At 37.1% G+C, this 19,554-nt stretch overlaps 1 protein-coding gene across 1 annotated transcript in view; it reads right to left on the reverse strand.

Moving 5' to 3' along the window:
* Positions 1 to 19,554, reverse strand: part of COL12A1 (collagen, type XII, alpha 1) — a 138,434-nt gene that overhangs the window by 51,570 nt on the left and 67,310 nt on the right. The window contains exons 25-39 of the mRNA XM_006835792.1: positions 19,211 to 19,340; positions 17,685 to 17,827; positions 17,193 to 17,322; positions 14,751 to 14,887; positions 13,197 to 13,326; positions 9,749 to 9,888; positions 9,374 to 9,506; positions 9,243 to 9,269; positions 8,764 to 8,906; positions 5,441 to 5,570; positions 4,914 to 5,053; positions 4,167 to 4,296; positions 2,591 to 2,733; positions 1,357 to 1,486; positions 366 to 508 (exon numbers count right to left, since the gene is read on the reverse strand). Of these exons, the coding sequence (XP_006835855.1) occupies positions 366 to 508; positions 1,357 to 1,486; positions 2,591 to 2,733; positions 4,167 to 4,296; positions 4,914 to 5,053; positions 5,441 to 5,570; positions 8,764 to 8,906; positions 9,243 to 9,269; positions 9,374 to 9,506; positions 9,749 to 9,888; positions 13,197 to 13,326; positions 14,751 to 14,887; positions 17,193 to 17,322; positions 17,685 to 17,827; positions 19,211 to 19,340 (1,929 nt within the window). The remainder of the gene's footprint in view (positions 1 to 365; positions 509 to 1,356; positions 1,487 to 2,590; positions 2,734 to 4,166; positions 4,297 to 4,913; positions 5,054 to 5,440; positions 5,571 to 8,763; positions 8,907 to 9,242; positions 9,270 to 9,373; positions 9,507 to 9,748; positions 9,889 to 13,196; positions 13,327 to 14,750; positions 14,888 to 17,192; positions 17,323 to 17,684; positions 17,828 to 19,210; positions 19,341 to 19,554) is intronic.

Raw genomic sequence — 19,554 nt, forward strand, 5'->3', positions numbered from 1 at the left:
CTCATAGTGACCCTGTATAGGGTTTCTGAGGACCGGCTGGTGAGTTTGAACTACCAACCTTGTGATTCAAACCAACCTTGCAGTCCAGCACGTTAACCCACAGCGCCAGAAATATACAAGTGATCATGAGATAAGACAGATCTTCTGATCTGTACTTAGGATAAGATGAGTCCATGGGGTGTGTGGGAGGTTATATTAGGGAGAAGTCAGTGGTCAAATATCATGCTAGAGAAAGTCACATAAATGTAATTCACACAAACGTTAGGGACTCAAACCTAATCACAGCACACTCCTAAAGAAGTTTAACTTCACCTTCCAAAAAGGCAAAAAATGCAAATACCCAAATGGATGAGTGTTAGACTTACATATTCATCAATTGGATCACCAACAGTGGGAGAATAAATGATCCTGTATTGATGAACAGGTCCATCAGCATGATCCCAAGTTACAGAGAGACTATTGGTTGTCTCCCCAAAGACTCTCAAATTTCTTGGTCCACTTCGTGGTACTAAACAAAATACAGTATGTTAGTTGCTTGCATGATAGTCTAGGGTTGGAAACAGGAGGTGGGGGTGGGAGGAGAGAATTAGTTAGTGAGGGGGGCAGGATGTCATAGAATCAGATTAAGGAAGTTACTTTCGATATTTCACCATTTGTTGTTGTTGTTAAATGCCGCCGAGTCGGTTCTAACTCATAGCGATCCTGGATAGTGTTTCTGAGGAGTGGCTGGTAAGTTTGAACCACTAACCTCGTGGTTCAAACCGACCTTGCAGTCCAGTGCATTAACCCGCAGTGTCTCACCAGGGCTCATTTCACCATTTACTAGGATATTTACTTCTTTATGTTAAAATGCACATCTATGGTTTTCAATGTGAAATCATAAATAGTATAAAGTGCTACATTTCAAAGCTACAGTTACATGCTTAACTTTCAGTTAACCCAAATTTACAGAGAAAGAAAGATATCATTATAGCAACAATTACCCCCTGCTATTTAATGAAACAAGCAAGCTGAGCTCTCACATTTCTAATGGACCCACTGAGTGAGAAGACACATCTCAGGGCAGAAGAAGGGAGGAAACCCCTACTAGTCTACATTTCAATACCAGACCTTTTTTTTTTTTTTTTTTAATGCTGAGAGGGCAGGCTTCTGCCCAGAGCTCTAGCCTGGCCTAAGAATGTAGGGGGCTGCTCAGGTAGAATGACTTACAGAGACCAGTCTTGCACCTGCTCAGAGAGATACAGTTCTCACCACCCGCCCCTCCCCTACCCACCCACCTCGGCTCTTCACTCACTTAGAGAAGCCCTGTTAATCTAGTTACAAGGGAATGGGGTGGAGAAAGGATTTCCGCCTCACATGTTTGGCCCTGGCCAGGGCTGGGATTCCCCTCTCCATCTGAATAGAGAGCCACGATGTCCACAGAGTAGGGTGTGTCTGGAATCAGTCGCTCCAGGTGCACCGTGCGGGTATTTCCTGGCACCACAATCTGGAAGGGGGACAAAGCCAAATTTTGCCTGACAACAACCCAAATGCTTACCAAGTCTTTGGTTAGTCAGCATAACACTATTTACAATAAAATGCTGAGCCCAGACAAGTCAGAAGCCAACTGCACTTCCCCCAAGAGCTCTGCTCAAAGTTACACCGTTAGATCAAATCTGTTCTCAGAAATTCCTTTCCCAAAGGATTAATGCATAATTGACCCTAAGTAATTTCAATTATCTCTCATTTATATACCCATATTCTTCAGTTATCTCTAATTTATTATTATAAAGTTTCTCATATGCAGCATGTATTTACCCCAAAACATCCTGAATGTTACACATACATAAGAAAGTGTCTCACACACTGGGGGAGACTTGTCATAGAGACTGTCTCCATGCAATGGATAAAGAAAAAAGTTGCCTGGATATATCCTCCACACATAGGGACATGAAAACCTAAATTCTTACAGAACCCATATAGAGTTCATCATCTGCTTATCTTTGTTCATCATTGTTTATCTCTGTAATGACATGAAAATTATATTGGTTTATAAATTCACTTTCCCTCGGGTGTTCTGATGCAATACTTATTCAGTTTGTCAATTCTGATTTCTAAATTGTTAATCTGTTTACAAAACTGAATAGTACTATGACTTGAAGATAGATTGAGCATTTGTAAGTCACTGAAAGTAAACTTAAGATATTTTCTTAGCAGAGACATCTGTACTTCATAACAAAAGCCCATACTGACAGGATTTCACAATGATCTGCATTTATGAGTTGGGTTTTTAACTTATAACTAATTTGCATTTTCCCAGCATTCTTTTTTTTTAATTACAATTTTTCTTATACTTAATACACCTGCCTTAATTCATTAAAAACCATCTTCCAAGTATTATACACATGGAACTGGCATGTTTGGGGTTTGCATCCTCACAGGCTACCACACATTACATAAACATGAGACTGCATTCATCAGGAAGTAAAGTTTCCAAGAGAGGCAGTGCTACACCAACAATTGACTTATTATTCCCAGCTGGTGGACACGGCAGGAGCCACAGTAGAATCCACAAAATTCTTTTGCTAAGCTCTCAGACAAAATTACTTACAGATTCAGAGGGCCTAGTGCCAGCCACGGGAGAATACACAATTCGATACTGCTGCACAGGTCCGGGGGCAGGGTCCCAGCGAACATCCAGGCTGTTGGGTGTAGGATTATACACTTGGATATTTCTTGCCAGTCCTCTCACCACTGAAGAAAGAAAAGTCAACACGTATTTCTTAAGTCTTTTTACACATGTCAAACTTTTATTATCACTTTTCCAGAACTACAACCCATAATAAGATAAAATACTAATCTCCTTAAACTTCTAAGCATCTACATATGAAAGCAGATTGTAACTGTTTAAATCCAAATTTTGTCAAGCTACAGCCTTTGTCTATATAGAAAGCAACATTATTTCCAATTAAAACAAATTATTAAAAACAGTAGAACTGGACTGCCCCACCCCCCAAAAGAGCTTCAGTTTTTCAGCATAGATCATGAAAATAGAAGAGGATGTTACAGTGTCTTCCTTCTAAGTCAGGGGTGGGGAAGCTTGTTTCTGTCAAGGGCCATTTGGGTATTTATAAAATCACTTAACATAAACTTATATTGTTTTGGGAAAAAAAACCTCCTAGATTTATTGATTCACACATCCAACATTTAATAAATAGTTAGTGGCTGCCTTCTGCAATTAAGAGAAGAGGCAAAAAGGAAGGGGATGGAATAAATGATACAATCACCTGTTAGTTAACTGCAGCAATAGGTCTTAGAAAATCATATAAATTAAATTCACATATTAACCTCAAGCTCTTTTTTAGCTATAACATCGTTTTTCTAGACCACTAATTTTCTACCAAAGGAAGCCATCCATGCTCATTTCTATTAGTCATCAGCAAGTATATTTTTAAAGCCAAATAAATATTTATAAGTGATCACAAGTCTTTAAGCAATACTACAAAGAAGAGTAAAACCACCATACACTGCTTTTTAAAGATGTTAGAAAAGCACACTGATTTTTAATGCCAAGAAGCACTAAGACTGCATCAGCAAAGCAGAGAAATGTGCAATCAAGTCATGCAGTGAACAAATTTCAAAGCTTCACACTATCAATGCTAATTACAAAACACTACTTCACACAAATTTATGAGACACAAAGCAAAGTTCAGTGGATTTTCATCAATGAATTAGCAAACTCATAATTGTATACATATTTACAAATCCTGAAAACATTTCAAAAGAAGAAAAGCCTTATAAATGTATTGTTTTATACACCGAAATGTTGGGAGTGTAGTGGCGCCATACGGTAAGACTAGACTATAAACCACAAGGTCAGAGATTTGAGCCCACCAGGCACTTTGTGGAAAACAGAGGCAATTTTCTGCTCCCACAAAGATTTACAGCCTCAAGAACACTATAAAAGAACACTATGAGTTGGGACCAACTCAATGGCACTTAACAACAATAACAATTATTAAAATGTTAACAATTAGAGGTGTTTGAGAGGTGAACTGTAGGTAATTTTTATGCTTTTATTTTATCATTTTGAATTTTCTCAATTTTCATTCAATGGGCCTATATTTTCCTTTTAATACAAAGCTAAATTTATAATGAAAAACTCATTTTTCTGCCCTATTACTTACATGTCCTTCCGGTATCTGCTGTGCGTCCTCCATCACCTTCAGTATACACAGGGACTACTGTAACAGTGTATGGGGTATCAGGCTGCAGATTCCTAAGAATAGCATAATTGGTATTCCCAGGGATTGGTACCTAGAGATTTTAATAAAGCATTAAGCACTTCCTTTGAGAAATTTGTGAAAGAAATACTTCAAACAATGTAATACTTAAAATAACTAACTCAAGACCAAGCCACAAAGCAAGTTCTGTAGTAGTGATGAATCTCAGATGAACTGTTGAAAGACATTATGAAGACTTTTCTAGCTCTGGTGTGGTGCTGTGGATTAATGAACCAGACTGCAAGGCCATTTGACCTGCAAGGTCGGCGGTTCAAGCTCACCAACTGATCCTTGGAAACCTTATACAGGGTCACAACCAACTCAACGGCACTTAGCAACAACAACAGCATACTTAAGTAGGTATAGGGGGAAAAGTCTTCATAATGTTTTACAACAGTTTATCTGAGATACTTACCCTATGCTCCACCCTTATAACTTCCCGGAATGATTATCTATCCTCCTTACCTCAGTCCCAAAATCACCCTATACTCAGGCACTAAGGTATCAAGCAATTTATCATTTGTCAAATTCTATAATGTGAATAAAAATTTCTTCGGCTCTAAAGCAGAATGGCTAATCCTTTTGATGCCACTTTTAATCATCCATCTACATTTTAAACAAACTAGTATTTTCACTTAAATAAATAATTACCAGTTCCTCTGGACCACCTGCTGTTGGGGCATAGAAGAGCTTGTACTGCCGAGGATTTCCTTCTGCATGGTCCCAGCGAACATTCAAGGTACTGGTAGAAGGGTCATACACTTTTAGGTTCCTCACTGTATTCAGTGGTTCTGAAATGCACAGAAATCACATCAAAGTATGATGTCTCCTGGATAACCCTAGAACAGGGCCCACCCATAACACACAGCCTACAATAAGTGTTGAGGTAATGAATGAACGGCTGTGATAATTTCATGCTCATTTCTCATTCTCTAGTACCATGAGACATTTTAGCCTCTGAGCATTTTTTTTTAATCCAAGATTGTAATAAACATATTATTCCTAAAATAGAAATTGATAACTCCATATAAGAATGTTTAAAACAATTAATACCAAATTTGTAATGCATTTTAAAGATAAGTAAAACTTTGTGTCACTCCATTGTTACTGGATAAAGAAGGAACTTCCATTCCAATGGCATTAATTGAAGAAGTCATAGGAACTCTGATGTCACTTACTGGTCTTGCCTCTTCCTGTCATCCTTCCTCCTTCACCATCGGGATACAGCGAGGACACAGTGATTGTATAAGGAGTGTCAGGCTTCAGTTTCTGCAGGACCACGCTGTTCTGCCGTCCTCCTATTGTGGTCTTGAGTACAACAGGGACAAATGTTAGCCTCATTTTTTCCATCTAATTGGGGAAAATTCTTTCTGTAGGAGAGCTCTTTAAGACTCTTGCCAAGTTCTAAAAACACTATGAAAATATATTTTATGATTTAACTATAAATGTAAAAATGTACCTCAAATCACAAAAAGAAATTTAAGTTTTGAATTTTAATCATTTTAAACTCATGAACTCTAAAAGATATTTCAATTTGCTAGTCACCGCACTGAAATTTCATTCCAAAACATATTTCACAAAACTTGGGACACACACACACCAAAAAAAAAGCATTAATCATAACAGAGCTACAAAGGAATTTTCAGATACCAAAGAATTGCATAATATTAGATCCTCCATACCATTCAGTGTTGATCTAATTTTTTTTAACAGATGTTTTTAATTTGCTTTAGAAACACATTCAAATGATTCAGCAAAAGATCTGCCACTCTTAGTGTTAAAAAAAAAAAAAAACTGCCACTCTACCACTTGACTGAACCCTTTGCCAGACCACACTTAGGCGGCGATTCCCAGTCGTCTCCAGAATACCAGCCTTGTGGAATGAAGATTTCCAATTGCCCCCAATTATGAAGCTCTAGGCTATTTTATTCATTGCTTAAGGCCATGTAGCTATCTTGTTGAAAGAAAATTTGTAGGATTTGTTAACAGTCTACTGAATTCAGAGGTTTATGCCATACTAATTAAATTCGCATGAAAATGGCCCTCTGCCCACAGTGAGTGCACATATGGACAACTGGATGCGTTAATGAAGTCCAGATGTTCCTAATTTAGCACCCATCACTAAGTAGTCTGAGTTCCAAAAAAATAAAAAAGAAACAAGAAATCACTGCAGTTATCCTCAATATAGCCATAATGACTAACTTAAATAAATTTATTATTTGAACTTATGAGAAAGTCTCGATATCAGTACAAGTCACTTTTTTAACAGAGATTTGATACTTCAGTAATCTGAAATATCTACTTAGTAGAATTAGTCTTATGAGTAAGCAGAAAGGTTACCTATTTCTTTCCTCACAACCATTGAAAATAATTCTACTTTTAATGACTCATTATTTGATTATTTCTTGGACTAGCATTAAAATGCAAATATCTGTAAAAATAAGAAAGCTTATTAATTTATCAGCTAATATATTCCATTGGGTAAACTTATGAGACTCTAATTTTAATCAATATCTGAGAGACAATAAAAGCAATTCAGAAAAGAAGTCAGTGAGTTAGTATCACCAAGAAGGTGAACAAGCTTTGCCTGCTTTATAGGTTTACCTATCTGATCTGGCAAAGAAAACAGAAATTGCTTCTAAAACTAAAATATCTTTCCATTTATTTTGTTTTATCTTATTTTGCATAAAAGTTTATTATAATCAATATTTAGTTTACTGTTATCAATCTATTTGACTAAAATACATAAACTCTCAATCATATTACCTAAGACTGGAATTATGAAAAACTCAGAAGACCAACTCACAAATCAAGCTGGGCATGGGAGAGTTTCAAACCTGGTTAAGCCCACTTAGCATGGGATTGACTTCTCTTATACTTTTAAACAAATGTCAGTAAATTCCTCTGCTAAGACCTGTAAACTGGTAAGAGATGTGGCCCGTTTGCTAGAACTCAAAACATCCAAAGACTAAAGGTTAATTAATCTTATCTTTCTAAAGTCATATAAGGAAATATTACAGCCAAAAAAAGTTTTAAAATGTGGATCTCATCAAGAACTCAAAATAAATTCATTACTATTGAGTCAATTCCAACTCATAGCGACCCTGTATAGCAGCGGGCAAAAGCCTGGCCTACAGGCCATAAAAGACCCACAAAATCATTTGGTCTGGCCCTACCAAGGCAATTGCAGTTTCAGCTATCACATTTGTTGATATTGTTAAGTGCCGCCAAGTCGACTCTGACTCATAGCGACCCTGTATAGGGTCCAAGGAGCAGCTAATGGGATTAAACTGCTGACTTCAGGTGAGTTAATTAAATGTTTGGCCAAACATAGCAGGCTAATTTTTAAACTGATAATTTTATATGGCCCTCGGCAGCAAAAAGGTTCCCCACCCCTAATATATAAGGTTTCCAAGGCTGTAAATTTTGAACAGAAAGTCTCATCTTTCTTCTGCAGAGCTGCTGGTAGTTTTGAGCTGTCCACTGTTTGGTGAGTAGTCCAGTGCTTATCCTCCTTACCTATATAAAACACCATTGACCTAAGATAATGTGTGCAGTTCTAGTTACACACTTTATGAAGGAAAGCTAGAGAAGGTCCACAGACAAACAGCAATCGCCAGCAGAGATAAAAACCAGGGCTCTGTTAAATAAGGGAAGATTGGAAAGATAAAAACAATGAAGCTAAAGAGCAATTTAAAAACAACAAATAGTATGAATCTGGTGAATGGACTCCTAGATCTGGAAACACCAGATATAGGAGATGCCCTGTAATATGCACATACACAAAAACAGAATAATTAGGATAAATTTTGGTGGTGATTGTTATGTGCCATGGAGTCAGTTCCAACTCATAGTGATCCTGTATAAGGTTTCCAAGGCTGCGAATCTTTATAGGTGCAGAAAATCTCATCTTTCTACCATGGAACTGCTGGTAATTTAGAACTGCTGATCATGAGATTAGCAGCCTGACTCATAACCACTACACTACCAGAGCTCTTTATTAGGATACATATTGTTGTTGTTAAGTGCCGTCGAGTCGGTTCCAACCCATAGCGACTCTGTACAGGGTTTCCGAGGCTGTAAATCCTTACGGGAGCAGAAAGCCTCATCTTTCTCCCATGGAGCGGCTGGTAGTTTCGAACTGCTGACTTTAAGGTTCACAGCCTGATTCGTAACCACTACACTACCAGAGCTCCTTAGGATACATATAAGACACTAAATTTTATAATTTTCTATTATTTAGCAAACTATATGGATAATCCAACTTAGTAGGCTTTAAGGGAAATATGGCCATATTAAAACATATGCCTGATGCTTTGAGGCTGTCAAGAAATGTTCACTGGGTCTCCATCAGGATGGAGTGCAGCTAAAGAGTCAAATGGATCTATCAAATATAGTAGATCTTACATTCCTTAAAAATAGATATAACTAAACATTGAAGATGAGTTAGAAGAGGAAAGGGTAGAATTTGCCTAAATTACCATTCTTACAGATAAATTACCATTTGTTCATTGCCTTCCCCTGTTGAAGGCTGGTAAGTAATTCTGTATCTCTGTACACGACCACTAGCAGGATCCCACTTAACAGTCAAGCTGTTAGATGTTGCATTATACACCTGAAGATTTCGTGGGCCACTTCTTGGAGCTGAAAGATCATTGAAAAACCAAGTAAGCACACAAAATATTGCCTCAAATCTATGAATAGATAGATAAAATGTTCCTAAGAAAATCATTAGATTGTATACTTCTAGGTTTAGAACTAAATTTGACCCTATCTTAAAGGTCAGTGAATCTTAAATGACAAGTCAACAAGTAGCATAGCAAAGCAAAGCTTTTGAAGGAAACCCTGTTTAAAAGAAGCCCCATTCAACACCTTACCATCCAAAGAGGACTTGTTCTAAATAGACTTAGTTGAATTTTTCATTCACTTATTTATTTACTATTGATCCATTCATACAGTTCAGCAAATTGAAATACTTACGCTGTGTTGGTAAGGGTATCACACGCACTAAAAGAAAAGAATTTGGGAAAACATTACTAATATTGCTGTAGCTCAATGTTTTTAAAGTAACTTTCAAATTATACTGTTGTATTTGACAGCTGAAAACCTACATGTGCGCTCACTGCCAACCAGGTCATCGCTTTCCGACTCATCCGGATAGATGGCGGTAACTGAAACTTCATAGAGAGTATTCGGGTTCAGATTTTCAAACACCAAAGTATTTTCATCTCCATTTAAGATGGTCTTGAGGAAAGAGAAGAAAAAAAAATTATTTACAAAAAATTAAGTCACCACTTATACCATACACTATTAAATGACTATTGTAATCATTCAGTCAGATGTACCTCCTGCTTTAATGCACACCATGAACTCAAATATCACTAAATAGATGCTGATCTAGCAAAAAAGATAATGCATATTTCAATCAAGATTCCTTATAATGAAATGGGACATAGAAAGAAAACAGTAAGAAGAGCTAACACTACCTCCATCTTATCTGAGCTTCCAAGAGGTGCCCAGGTTATTCTGTAGAGAGACACATCTGAAGCCCCATGATCCCAAGTTCCTCTGAAACTCTCCGGTGTTACTTCAGTAAGCCTTAGATTGGTTGGGGCTGGCACATATCCTATCCAATGAGAAAAAGCAGGACTTAAGTTTTTCAATGTAGAATGTAACATAAGATTCCTTTGTTTTATTTTAATGGGCATGGAAATACTAATTGAATATACTGCTTAAAAACCAAACATCTTACTCATTATGTTCACTTAAAAAAATTAATGTAAGAGCTCTAGAAAGTGAATAATCTTTGTATTCTAATAATTTTTCCATTAAATTATGATTTTTTTAAAGGTATCATTTACTAATACTTTTCTAACTCAGTATTTCCTAACCTCTCTGTGTCTCAAAATTCCTTTGAGAAACTGATAAAAGTTATGGACTCTTAAAGCACATAACACAAATTCTGGCATAGACCATCTGGGAGTTCACAGGCCTCCTCACATCTACCAACAGCACCAAGGAGCAGCATGGCCCTGTTCCTCATCCAAGAATGACATAAACTAAGTATATTACAAATTTAAGGTAAGACCCAAAAAAGTAGGAATTCATTTATATATTAACTCTTAGAGTAAAGGGAAACCATTTCACTTTATTTAACAGAGCAATATACACATTATTGCAGTTTAAAAATGACAATAACTACCTCACTTTAAACACAAGCATTGCAATTTGGCAATCATTTGCAACATACCTGCCTACATATACAATGAATTCCAACCTAGGAATTTTACCAGAGGAAGGAAATTTTGAAAATGTAATGATCTAAGTAATACACACATAGGTTTTTCCTAAGGACTCTAACCTTGAATACATTTTTAAGCAGATTGGTCAGACTCTAACCAAACAATAGGGACAACCCTGGAGGTGCTGATGACGTCTGCAGAAATCCCAGACAACAGCCCCTCCACTCACAGGCACTCAAAATGCTTTTCAGTGCAAGCAATCTGGAACATCTGGCACCAGTCTTGAACTTTCATTAATTCTATATTTCCTGGCAACCAAAGCCAACTACAAAAAACCCAGACCTATAAAAAAATGTGTTTCTAATAATTACAAACAAAATGCCCATTAAGATAAACAAAGGGGTACCACTTTCACAAACACTACTGCAAAATAAACTGTGAAAGATACACTGTGTATTCTAAACATGATGGTTGCTGTTGTTAAGTGACACAGAGTTGGTTCTGACTCATAGTGACCCCGTATAGGGTTTCTAAGGAGCAGCTGGTGGGCTTGAACCTCCAACCTTGTGGTTCAAACCAACCTTGAAGTCCAGTGCATTAGCCCACAGTGCCACACCAGGACTCCAAAAGTGATTAGGAAAACTTCATGAAAAGTTTACATAAGAACTCTGGTGGTACAGGGTTAAGCACTCAGATACTAACTCCCAGGGAGAAAGATACAGCAGTCTGCTTCCAAAAAGATGAAGTCCTTGAGGAGCCAATGGGGCTCTTCTATCCTGTCCTATAGGATCACTATGAGTTATAATCGACTCAATGGCACCAGGTTTTTGGAAAAGGCATATTTTGAAAATAATATATTAAATTACCTGCTTTCACCAATCTGTTTTTCCCTCTTTTTTCTTTTCACCCTACCTTTTATGTTCATGAAAAGTTGTCCATATGTGCATATGCATCAGGTCTTACCTCTAGGAACTCTTTCCAGGTAAGAACCAATGGAAGAAAGCAAGTTAAATCCCTAAGATACATAGCATGGTTAAAAAACAAAAGAAACGTACACTTAATAAGTGAGAGGTGAATATGCCTTAAGTTAAGGCAAACACTACTTGGAAAGAGCCTGATCATGTTTAGACAACTGGGCACTAAAGGAAACACCTTTGGGCCTCAGGTAAAAGAGTTACTGGATAGGAGTTAAAACTTTCAGACTAGCGCCACTAGCTAATAAGTAAAGCAAGGCAAATCATTTCAATTCTCTAGACCTCTGCTGTCTACAATGTGGCTGTTGAGCAGCTGAAAAGGGGTTCATCTGAATTCAGACTGAGATATGCGTAAGTATAAAATACACACTGGATTTTCAATAATTAATATAAAATTATTATGTAATGCTCATATTAATAATTTTATATCCATTGCATGTTGAAATAAAAATTAATTTCACCTGTCTCTTTTTACCTTTCTAAATATGACTAGTAGAAAATTTAAAGTTGCATAAGTGACTGAGATTATGTTTCTTTTGAAAAGTGCAACTCTAGATTTAATTTCTTTACCTCAATTTGGACTACATATTTATGTAATAAGCACTGTGCCAGGAACTAGAGATAAAAAATAAGTACACCTCTGCCTTCATGAAGCGAGCCATGGAAGTTGGAGTAGATAAAGAAGACTGACAAGCTGTAATAATTGAGTTAGTAGTAATGTACCATGAGAAGGAGGGAAACCAGCACCCCTTGAAGATGAAGCTGAGTAACGCGGAGTGAACTGGGAAAGGAGGATCCCAGCATGCTCTGCCCTGTGTCTCTACCACTCTTACATTGTGGCAGCAGTCTCCCCTTTCTCTGGTATTACATAGTTCACAATCAGAGTGTCACTTGCATAGCTTTCCATACACAATCCCTTGCATTTATTTAAGTTTTTTCATTTCTACCACTAAATAATGTCCTGGTGTGGCATTGTAGAATAAAACACTGGACTCCAAGGTCAGTTTGAACCACAAGGTCAGTGGTTTAAATTCACCAACCCCTCCTTGGAAACCCTATGCAGGGTCGCTAGGAGTCAGAACCAACTCAACATCACTTAACTATAAACACTAAATAAGAATTGTTGAGGGGGCAAAGATGCTTACATTTTGATACTCCTGAAAGCAGTTTAAACATAGTAAGAGTTCAAAAAATATTTGATAATTAATGTACTTTTTCCAGATAAATGTCCAACATACATCAAAAATATGCATTCTACAAATTCCCCTACAGACACATAAATACACATACACACATACACAAGATACTCTAGTATCTGGAACATGATTTAGAAAAATTGGTTGAAAGAATGGAGTATGTTCTTGTTGTTAAGTGCCGTTGAGTCAGTTCCGACTTGTAGCGACCCTGTATAGGGTTTCCAAGGAGCAGCTGGAAGGTTTGAACTGTCGGCCTGTGGTTGGTTCGTAGTCCAGTGCTGATCCTACAGCACCACAACAGGATAGAAAGTGTTTATTAAACGAATGGAAACAAAGATAGAAGATGGGACACTATTCCAAAGAAAATAAGTGAAAAACAATCTATATGAATCCAAACATTATTAAATACTGGCAAAAAAGAAAGGAAGAAAAAAGTAGTGATACATGAGATAACCAAGTTCAGTCAGTCAAATATGTACAGTACTGTTCCCCAATTATCTATAAAATGTCATCACAACTCACTGGTAGTATCTTGGGCAGTCACTGGGGGAGACTCCCCCTCATCATACACAGCAGAAACGCTGACTGTGTACAGAGTTTGTGAAAAGAGGTCTCTGAGAGGGATGCTGGTCCGTGATCTATCCACCTCTACCTATAACAAAAACAGCAGCAGAATTCATTTTACAAAGAGTTAATTCTGGCATACCTCTGTTGTTTAAGGATCCCTGATGGCACATTGGTTAAGTTGTCAACCACCTAATCAGTTAGCGGTTCAAACCTACCAGGCAGTCCTTGGAGGAAAGATGTAGCAGTCTGCTCCTGAAAATCCTACATCTCTACTCTGTCCTATAGGAACACTGGAAAGGACTCAGTGGCCGTGGTTTTTTGTTTGTTTTTTTGTGGGGGCATCAGAGTATAAGAATTGTGATTTGAAAAAAAAAATTAAAAAATCAGTGTTTCTCAATTTACATAGGAACCCAGGAACTGGATGAAGTTTAAGTGTTTCTGAAGTGAAAATATATGTATATATGTGTACTAGAGTTATAGCTAACATTGTTGTTGTTGTTGTTGATAAGAGCCTTCAAGTCAGTTACGATCCATAGCGACCCTGTTTCCAAGAAGCATCTGGTGAATTTGAACGGCCAACCTTATGGTTCAAACTGACTTTGAAGTCCAGCACGTTAACTGACAGCACCACGCCTCCATATTCAGACAACCAGACAATTTCACCTGTGTCCTTTCATAACACTGCCGCCTCTTTTCTTCAGAAAGGTTCTCCTGTGCATGATCTCATTTACTATGTACAAGAGAGAACTTTGCTAGGACCCTGGCAGTCACATCCCTTCTGAAACTGAGATGCAGAGAGAAGGGAAAGTATGTGCACAGGTATAAATTAGCTTTTATGTAACTCACAAAAAACCAGTGGACTCAGTTAAAAAAAAACATTTTCTATGTCCCATGAATACTTTTGTGATTCTGACATTAATACCTCTCCAAGTAAATACGAATTTTAATCCTATTTGCTAGTAAATCCTCTTCAATTTGCTCCCATTTTGAATCAAGTTGTCATGAAAACAGCTCAGTCTCATCTCCAAATGTTCACTACCAAAGTGCACTCCCCATTCATTCTTTCTATCTGCCTTGCTAAAATGTCCTATCATCCTCTGCTCTGACAGACTCCTAGTTTTCTTTGTGCATTGCCTGCCCACCTTTTATTTTTAGAAACATTATTATGTCATGAGTAATTTTTTAGCAATTCATAGAATGCAGAGCACCATATAAGGCATCTGAGTGAGAAGGAAATACCATTTAGATTCTACAACGCCTTATCTACTAAGGGATGATTACTTTCAAGATTAATATCATGCAACAAAATATTTTAAGCTAAATACAAGACAGTATAATATATTATCTGATTTACAAAAAGTATTTTACTAATTTCACAAGTTTTCAATACTACATTAATAAAGTAATAAGTACTCAAAACATGCTCTCCACCTATACTGGTCAATAGTTCTCTTATTTAACCCACAAGGAAAATAAATATTTCCAAATTTATCCTTATCTCCAACATACCTCTTTGACATCCTCTTCTGGTGTTTTGTATCGAATGATATACTTGCGAACTTTTCCAGGTGCTGGTTCCCAAAAGACATTAATCGTGCTGTGAGTCACATCTCTGAGTTTCAAATCTCGAGGTGTGGGTAGAGGCACTGAAGAATGAGATATTTGGTATAGATGTGATTACCAACCAGAGCTTTAAGACATCCACACAAGCTTTCATGAGGTCATCTGAAGAAAACTTAAAGGTGTTTAGCAAGATAACTTTTTTAAAGTACCATAATTCTGCTAGATACAGCTGAATTTTGCTTAAGAAAGATAATTTTAAACTTTGGTTATCATGACTCCCTTCTCTTTAACCTTCTTCAATCCCATTTAAACAAGTTCTCACTCATTACTCAGTCATCCTGCTTCACTGAAAATATCTACCTCATGTGAATACTTAGTAGCATTAGTTTCGAGATCTAAATTTTTTTAAATAGAAAAAAAAAAATCCATCACATTTGCTTATGAATGTGATAGAAAAACAAATGTTCAGGAGAGTGGAAAATGAATATGGACCAAAATATAGCATCCAATAAATTTTTCAGAAAATCCACAAAAGTCTAAATGGCTAGGCAACATTCCAGATGAAAAATGTTTACCAAGTCATACCAAACTTCACCTAGAAATGGTATAATGAATGGAGAGGTTGTTTCTTGCTATATGAGTATCAAAGAATATCTCTCTCCTTGTTGCCAGTTGGACCATTCTCCTTTGTCTCTTATTTTGATTCCCTCTGAATCTCTATCTCCACCTCTAGGTTTTTGCATCACCGTCCATTCAATATTTTTGTCTCTTTGCATCTCTTTGCACCTTCCTTTCCTCTGCTGGTAAGTCCTGTACTATATTCAAGACCATGTCCCTCAAGTTCTCTCTCACAGCAATCTCAGATCCATGTGTCTCCATCCCTGGCTGGATCTCCATTCTTTCTATTCACCACTAACCCCCATTTTCACAAAACCATCAGTTACACATAGGGCCTAGCCCATAAAAACTGTTTCTATTCTCTGAGCCATCCTATTTCTATCTCTTTAGTCCTTTATTGTCCCTTTAATGTTCCTTCCAACTTCTTATGGGCTAGGACTCACTAAATTTAAGTGATGGCATCTATCCCAGCATAGCCACCTCTCCGAGCAAGATAAAAAAAACAAACCCACCAGCCAGGTAAGGCAAGAGTCCTAACTGCAATTATTGTCACTTATCAGAAACAAAAACAAAACACCAAAGATGCTCGTGAAGCAAGCCTGAAGTACAAAAAGGCTGACTAAAGTACACAAAAGATACGCAAACCACGAAGGAGTTGGTGGACTCTATACTGTTTTATGTTACTTATTGGTGCCTGTCTTATCCACTTCTTTTTCTTTTGTATTTCCAACATCTAGCAAGCATGGTAACTAACTGCATGTTCAATGTGTTATTTGGATTGGGCTATGTGATTAATGCGCTTAATGAAAATAGACTTATTCATACATGTCATAGAGCTTCCATTTCAACAAAACTTGGGACATGTGATCTTACATATACCTCTTTTTCTTATCATGCTTGGTAAAGTGTAGGATCAGTGAAAAAGAGGAAGACCTAACCCTAACAACAATTGTGAGGATGGCACAGAATTGAGCAGTGTTTTGTTCTGTTGCGCACAGGGTTGCTTGCTATGAGTCAGAATCTACTTGATGGCACCTAACAACATCAACGTCCACCCCAAATTCCCTTTCTCATTATGTTATATATCATATTTCATGAATCTGAGACACCATTACTTATGTTCTACACCAGGAGTCCTGGTGTGGCACTGTGGGTTAAACGCCAGACTACAAAGCCGTTTGAACTGCAAGATTGGCAGTTTGAGCTCACCAGCTGCTCCTTGGAAACCCTATACAGGGTTGATATGGGTCAGAATCAACTCAATGGCACTTCACAACAACAACAACATACCTTATTATTAACACCTGACTCAGGGCAATTATAAGACACCACTGGCTATAGGATATGTCCCAATTTCAATCATTTTAAATGTGAAAAAGGGGTCCCTGGGCAGTGCAAACATTTGGTTAATGTGCTCAACTGCTATCCAAACAGTTGGAGATTCCAGTCTACCCAGAGGTATACCGGGATACCTGGTAATCTATTTCTGAAAAGCCATCATTAAAAATTCTATGAAGCAAGTTCTATCTACTCTGACACATATGGGATCACCATGAGTTAAAAAAAAAAAAAAACAGAGTACATCCTAAAATTAATTTTAAGGTGCTTGCATAAGTCTAAAATTAAGATAGTTATTCTCAAATGTGATAATCAAAAGTAAGAACTCTGTAACTTAAAACCAAATTATCATTAGTATTATTATGTGGGGAAAAGAACTCTAATGCATATTATATCTACAGACATAAGAGAGGGAACTTGGCAGTAACTTACAGGTGACTTCCCGAGCAGTGACAGGCTCACTAGTGAGGTCGTGCAAGGCAGCCTGCATGGTGACTGAGTACTCAGTGTTAGGGATGAGGTCATTCAGCTGAACGTCATTCACTGCAGGTCCCACACGCATCTGCATGTATATATATATATCAGATGTTGACTCACAAGACCAAAATGAAATGAGACATCAAAGCCAACATTTCCACTGACTTGAGATGGTCTATTGAGGTCTATATGTAAGCACTAGATTATGATGGCACAGTTTTTACTTTTCATTTATAAGAACTTCATCGACTTCTTCATATAAATGTTTTCTAAAATGTATCACAGATCACAAATCTAGTTTTCCATTTTTAACTTTATACACAAAAACTCTTGTTTTGTGTGTAAAGTTAGAAATGAATCCATAAGTAACTATAGTTTAATGGGAGTCTTAAAAAAAAGCTATACAGTTTCAATAAGACAAAGTGATAAAGAACAAGTATCTGTCACCTCTTTGGCTTTTATTGGTTTCGTGGCATTGATGGGTTCATATGACAAAGCGTAGCCAGTAGCGCCTCCCACAGGTTGCCACTGGACATGCATGGTGGTAGGCCCAACATCATAAATAGTAAGGCTGACTATAGGGACTGGCACTGTGGGAACATAAAAGCAGACATCATAATTCATGTCATTTCACTCATTTTTTAACTTCTGTCTCCTACTTAATTATTTATAGTCACATATGCTAAACAGAGACTAGATTGCTGAGTGAAAACAGTGTTGATATAATCCTTCCTCCCGAAAAAAAACTCCTGATTGCTGACAGCTACCTCATAATTCAGGACTGCAAAATTACACTGTTTCAGAAAGGGAAAAATTATAAATTTTTAATTTCAGATAATACAGTGGGTCTATATGGAATTATAATAAGCACTAGCTTCCTGAGACTTCTGTCTTTTTCTGGAATGTCTCTAAGTTGACTATTTTCATCCTCCAATCATGAAATTTCATTCATAAGTAACCAACAGAGTGTTTACTTCATTTTTATTTAAAAAAAATTTTTTTTAAATAGGAGCAGCAAACATTAACATAAGAACTTAGGAGATTTATGGGCTTTTTGAAGATACATGTTTGAATAAAAATTTCTACACTCTACTCTTCAGTTCCTCCTCATATTGATTTCTATTTTCAACTCAAAGATTGCATTTAAAGTTTTAAGGAATAATCATATCTCCATTCTCCTCTGATGTAGCATGAAAAGGCATAAGCACTTGAGTAACTGAGCAGTAATTGGAGTCATTTCTTACCCTGGAGAGAGTGATATTGCCACCTCTTTTTACCCAGGAGCCCCTACCATGAAGCAGGAAGAAGAAAAAAGTATTTCCATAAGACCTTGGAAATTTTATTAGGAATATGAAGAAGAAACATCTCCCCCAAGGGCTCCACTCAAAGCCAGAGACATTAGAGTAAAGGTTAGAGCAAGAAAAGGAGGGATCTTCTTCTCAACAGGGAGACCCAGCCATTGGTAAAATTTAAATAGGTTATCTCTACACTGCAGCACCTCTTCCTAGTAGCAGTTCCACTCCCTACCTGGTTAGTCATGGCATATTACTCTTGAAGTACTTTGGTCATCAATACAATGTCATCATATAACAATCAGAGTAAGGTTTGAAGCATTATCTCTCTTAATGGGAGTGTATGAATTTAAAGAGATATTCTTGGAAACGGAAAGTCTCAAAATCCTAAGTAAATAACAACAGTAAAAAAGTCTTTCCCTATTATCTATCTGAGATTGGTGGCCATGACTATCTATTTCACCAGTAGGTCCTATGATGGCAGCCAGTCAGGGCAGAAAGATGCCGAGTACTTATGAAACACATGCAGAGAAGCACAGAAGCCCCTCAGGAAATATTTGTTGAGTACATATTGAGCAAAGATTTGGAAAATTGGCAAATATCCCACATGGGCCATCACCACTTTATCATGGAAAAAAAAAAAAAAACAATGGGAAGATTTTTTTATAAAATGTCACTTACAGGTTTTTTCTGTGCCCTTCAGAGGCTCACTATATTCATCTTCTACCACAGAATACACATTAACAACATATTCCGTTTCAGGCTTCAGATCTCTCAGCACGGTGCTAGTTTCCAGTCGGCTCACATAAAACTAAAGAGAAAAAAAAAATTAATGAGAATTTATATTATTGTCAGTTCTCATTTTTCTACCATACTTACAAACTCGTTAATCACAATGAACCCAGAAATGGTATTTCAATGAGGCCATTGTCTTTTGTTGTGGAAGTTACCAAATTGCAATGATATCTTGGACAATTTACAAAATTTATTCTCCCAACTACTGTTTCTTCATTTGCAGAATGAGT

This window comes from Chrysochloris asiatica, unplaced genomic scaffold (assembly GCF_000296735.1).
Source record: "Chrysochloris asiatica unplaced genomic scaffold, ChrAsi1.0 scaffold00019, whole genome shotgun sequence".
Lineage (NCBI taxonomy): Eukaryota > Metazoa > Chordata > Mammalia > Afrosoricida > Chrysochloridae > Chrysochloris > Chrysochloris asiatica.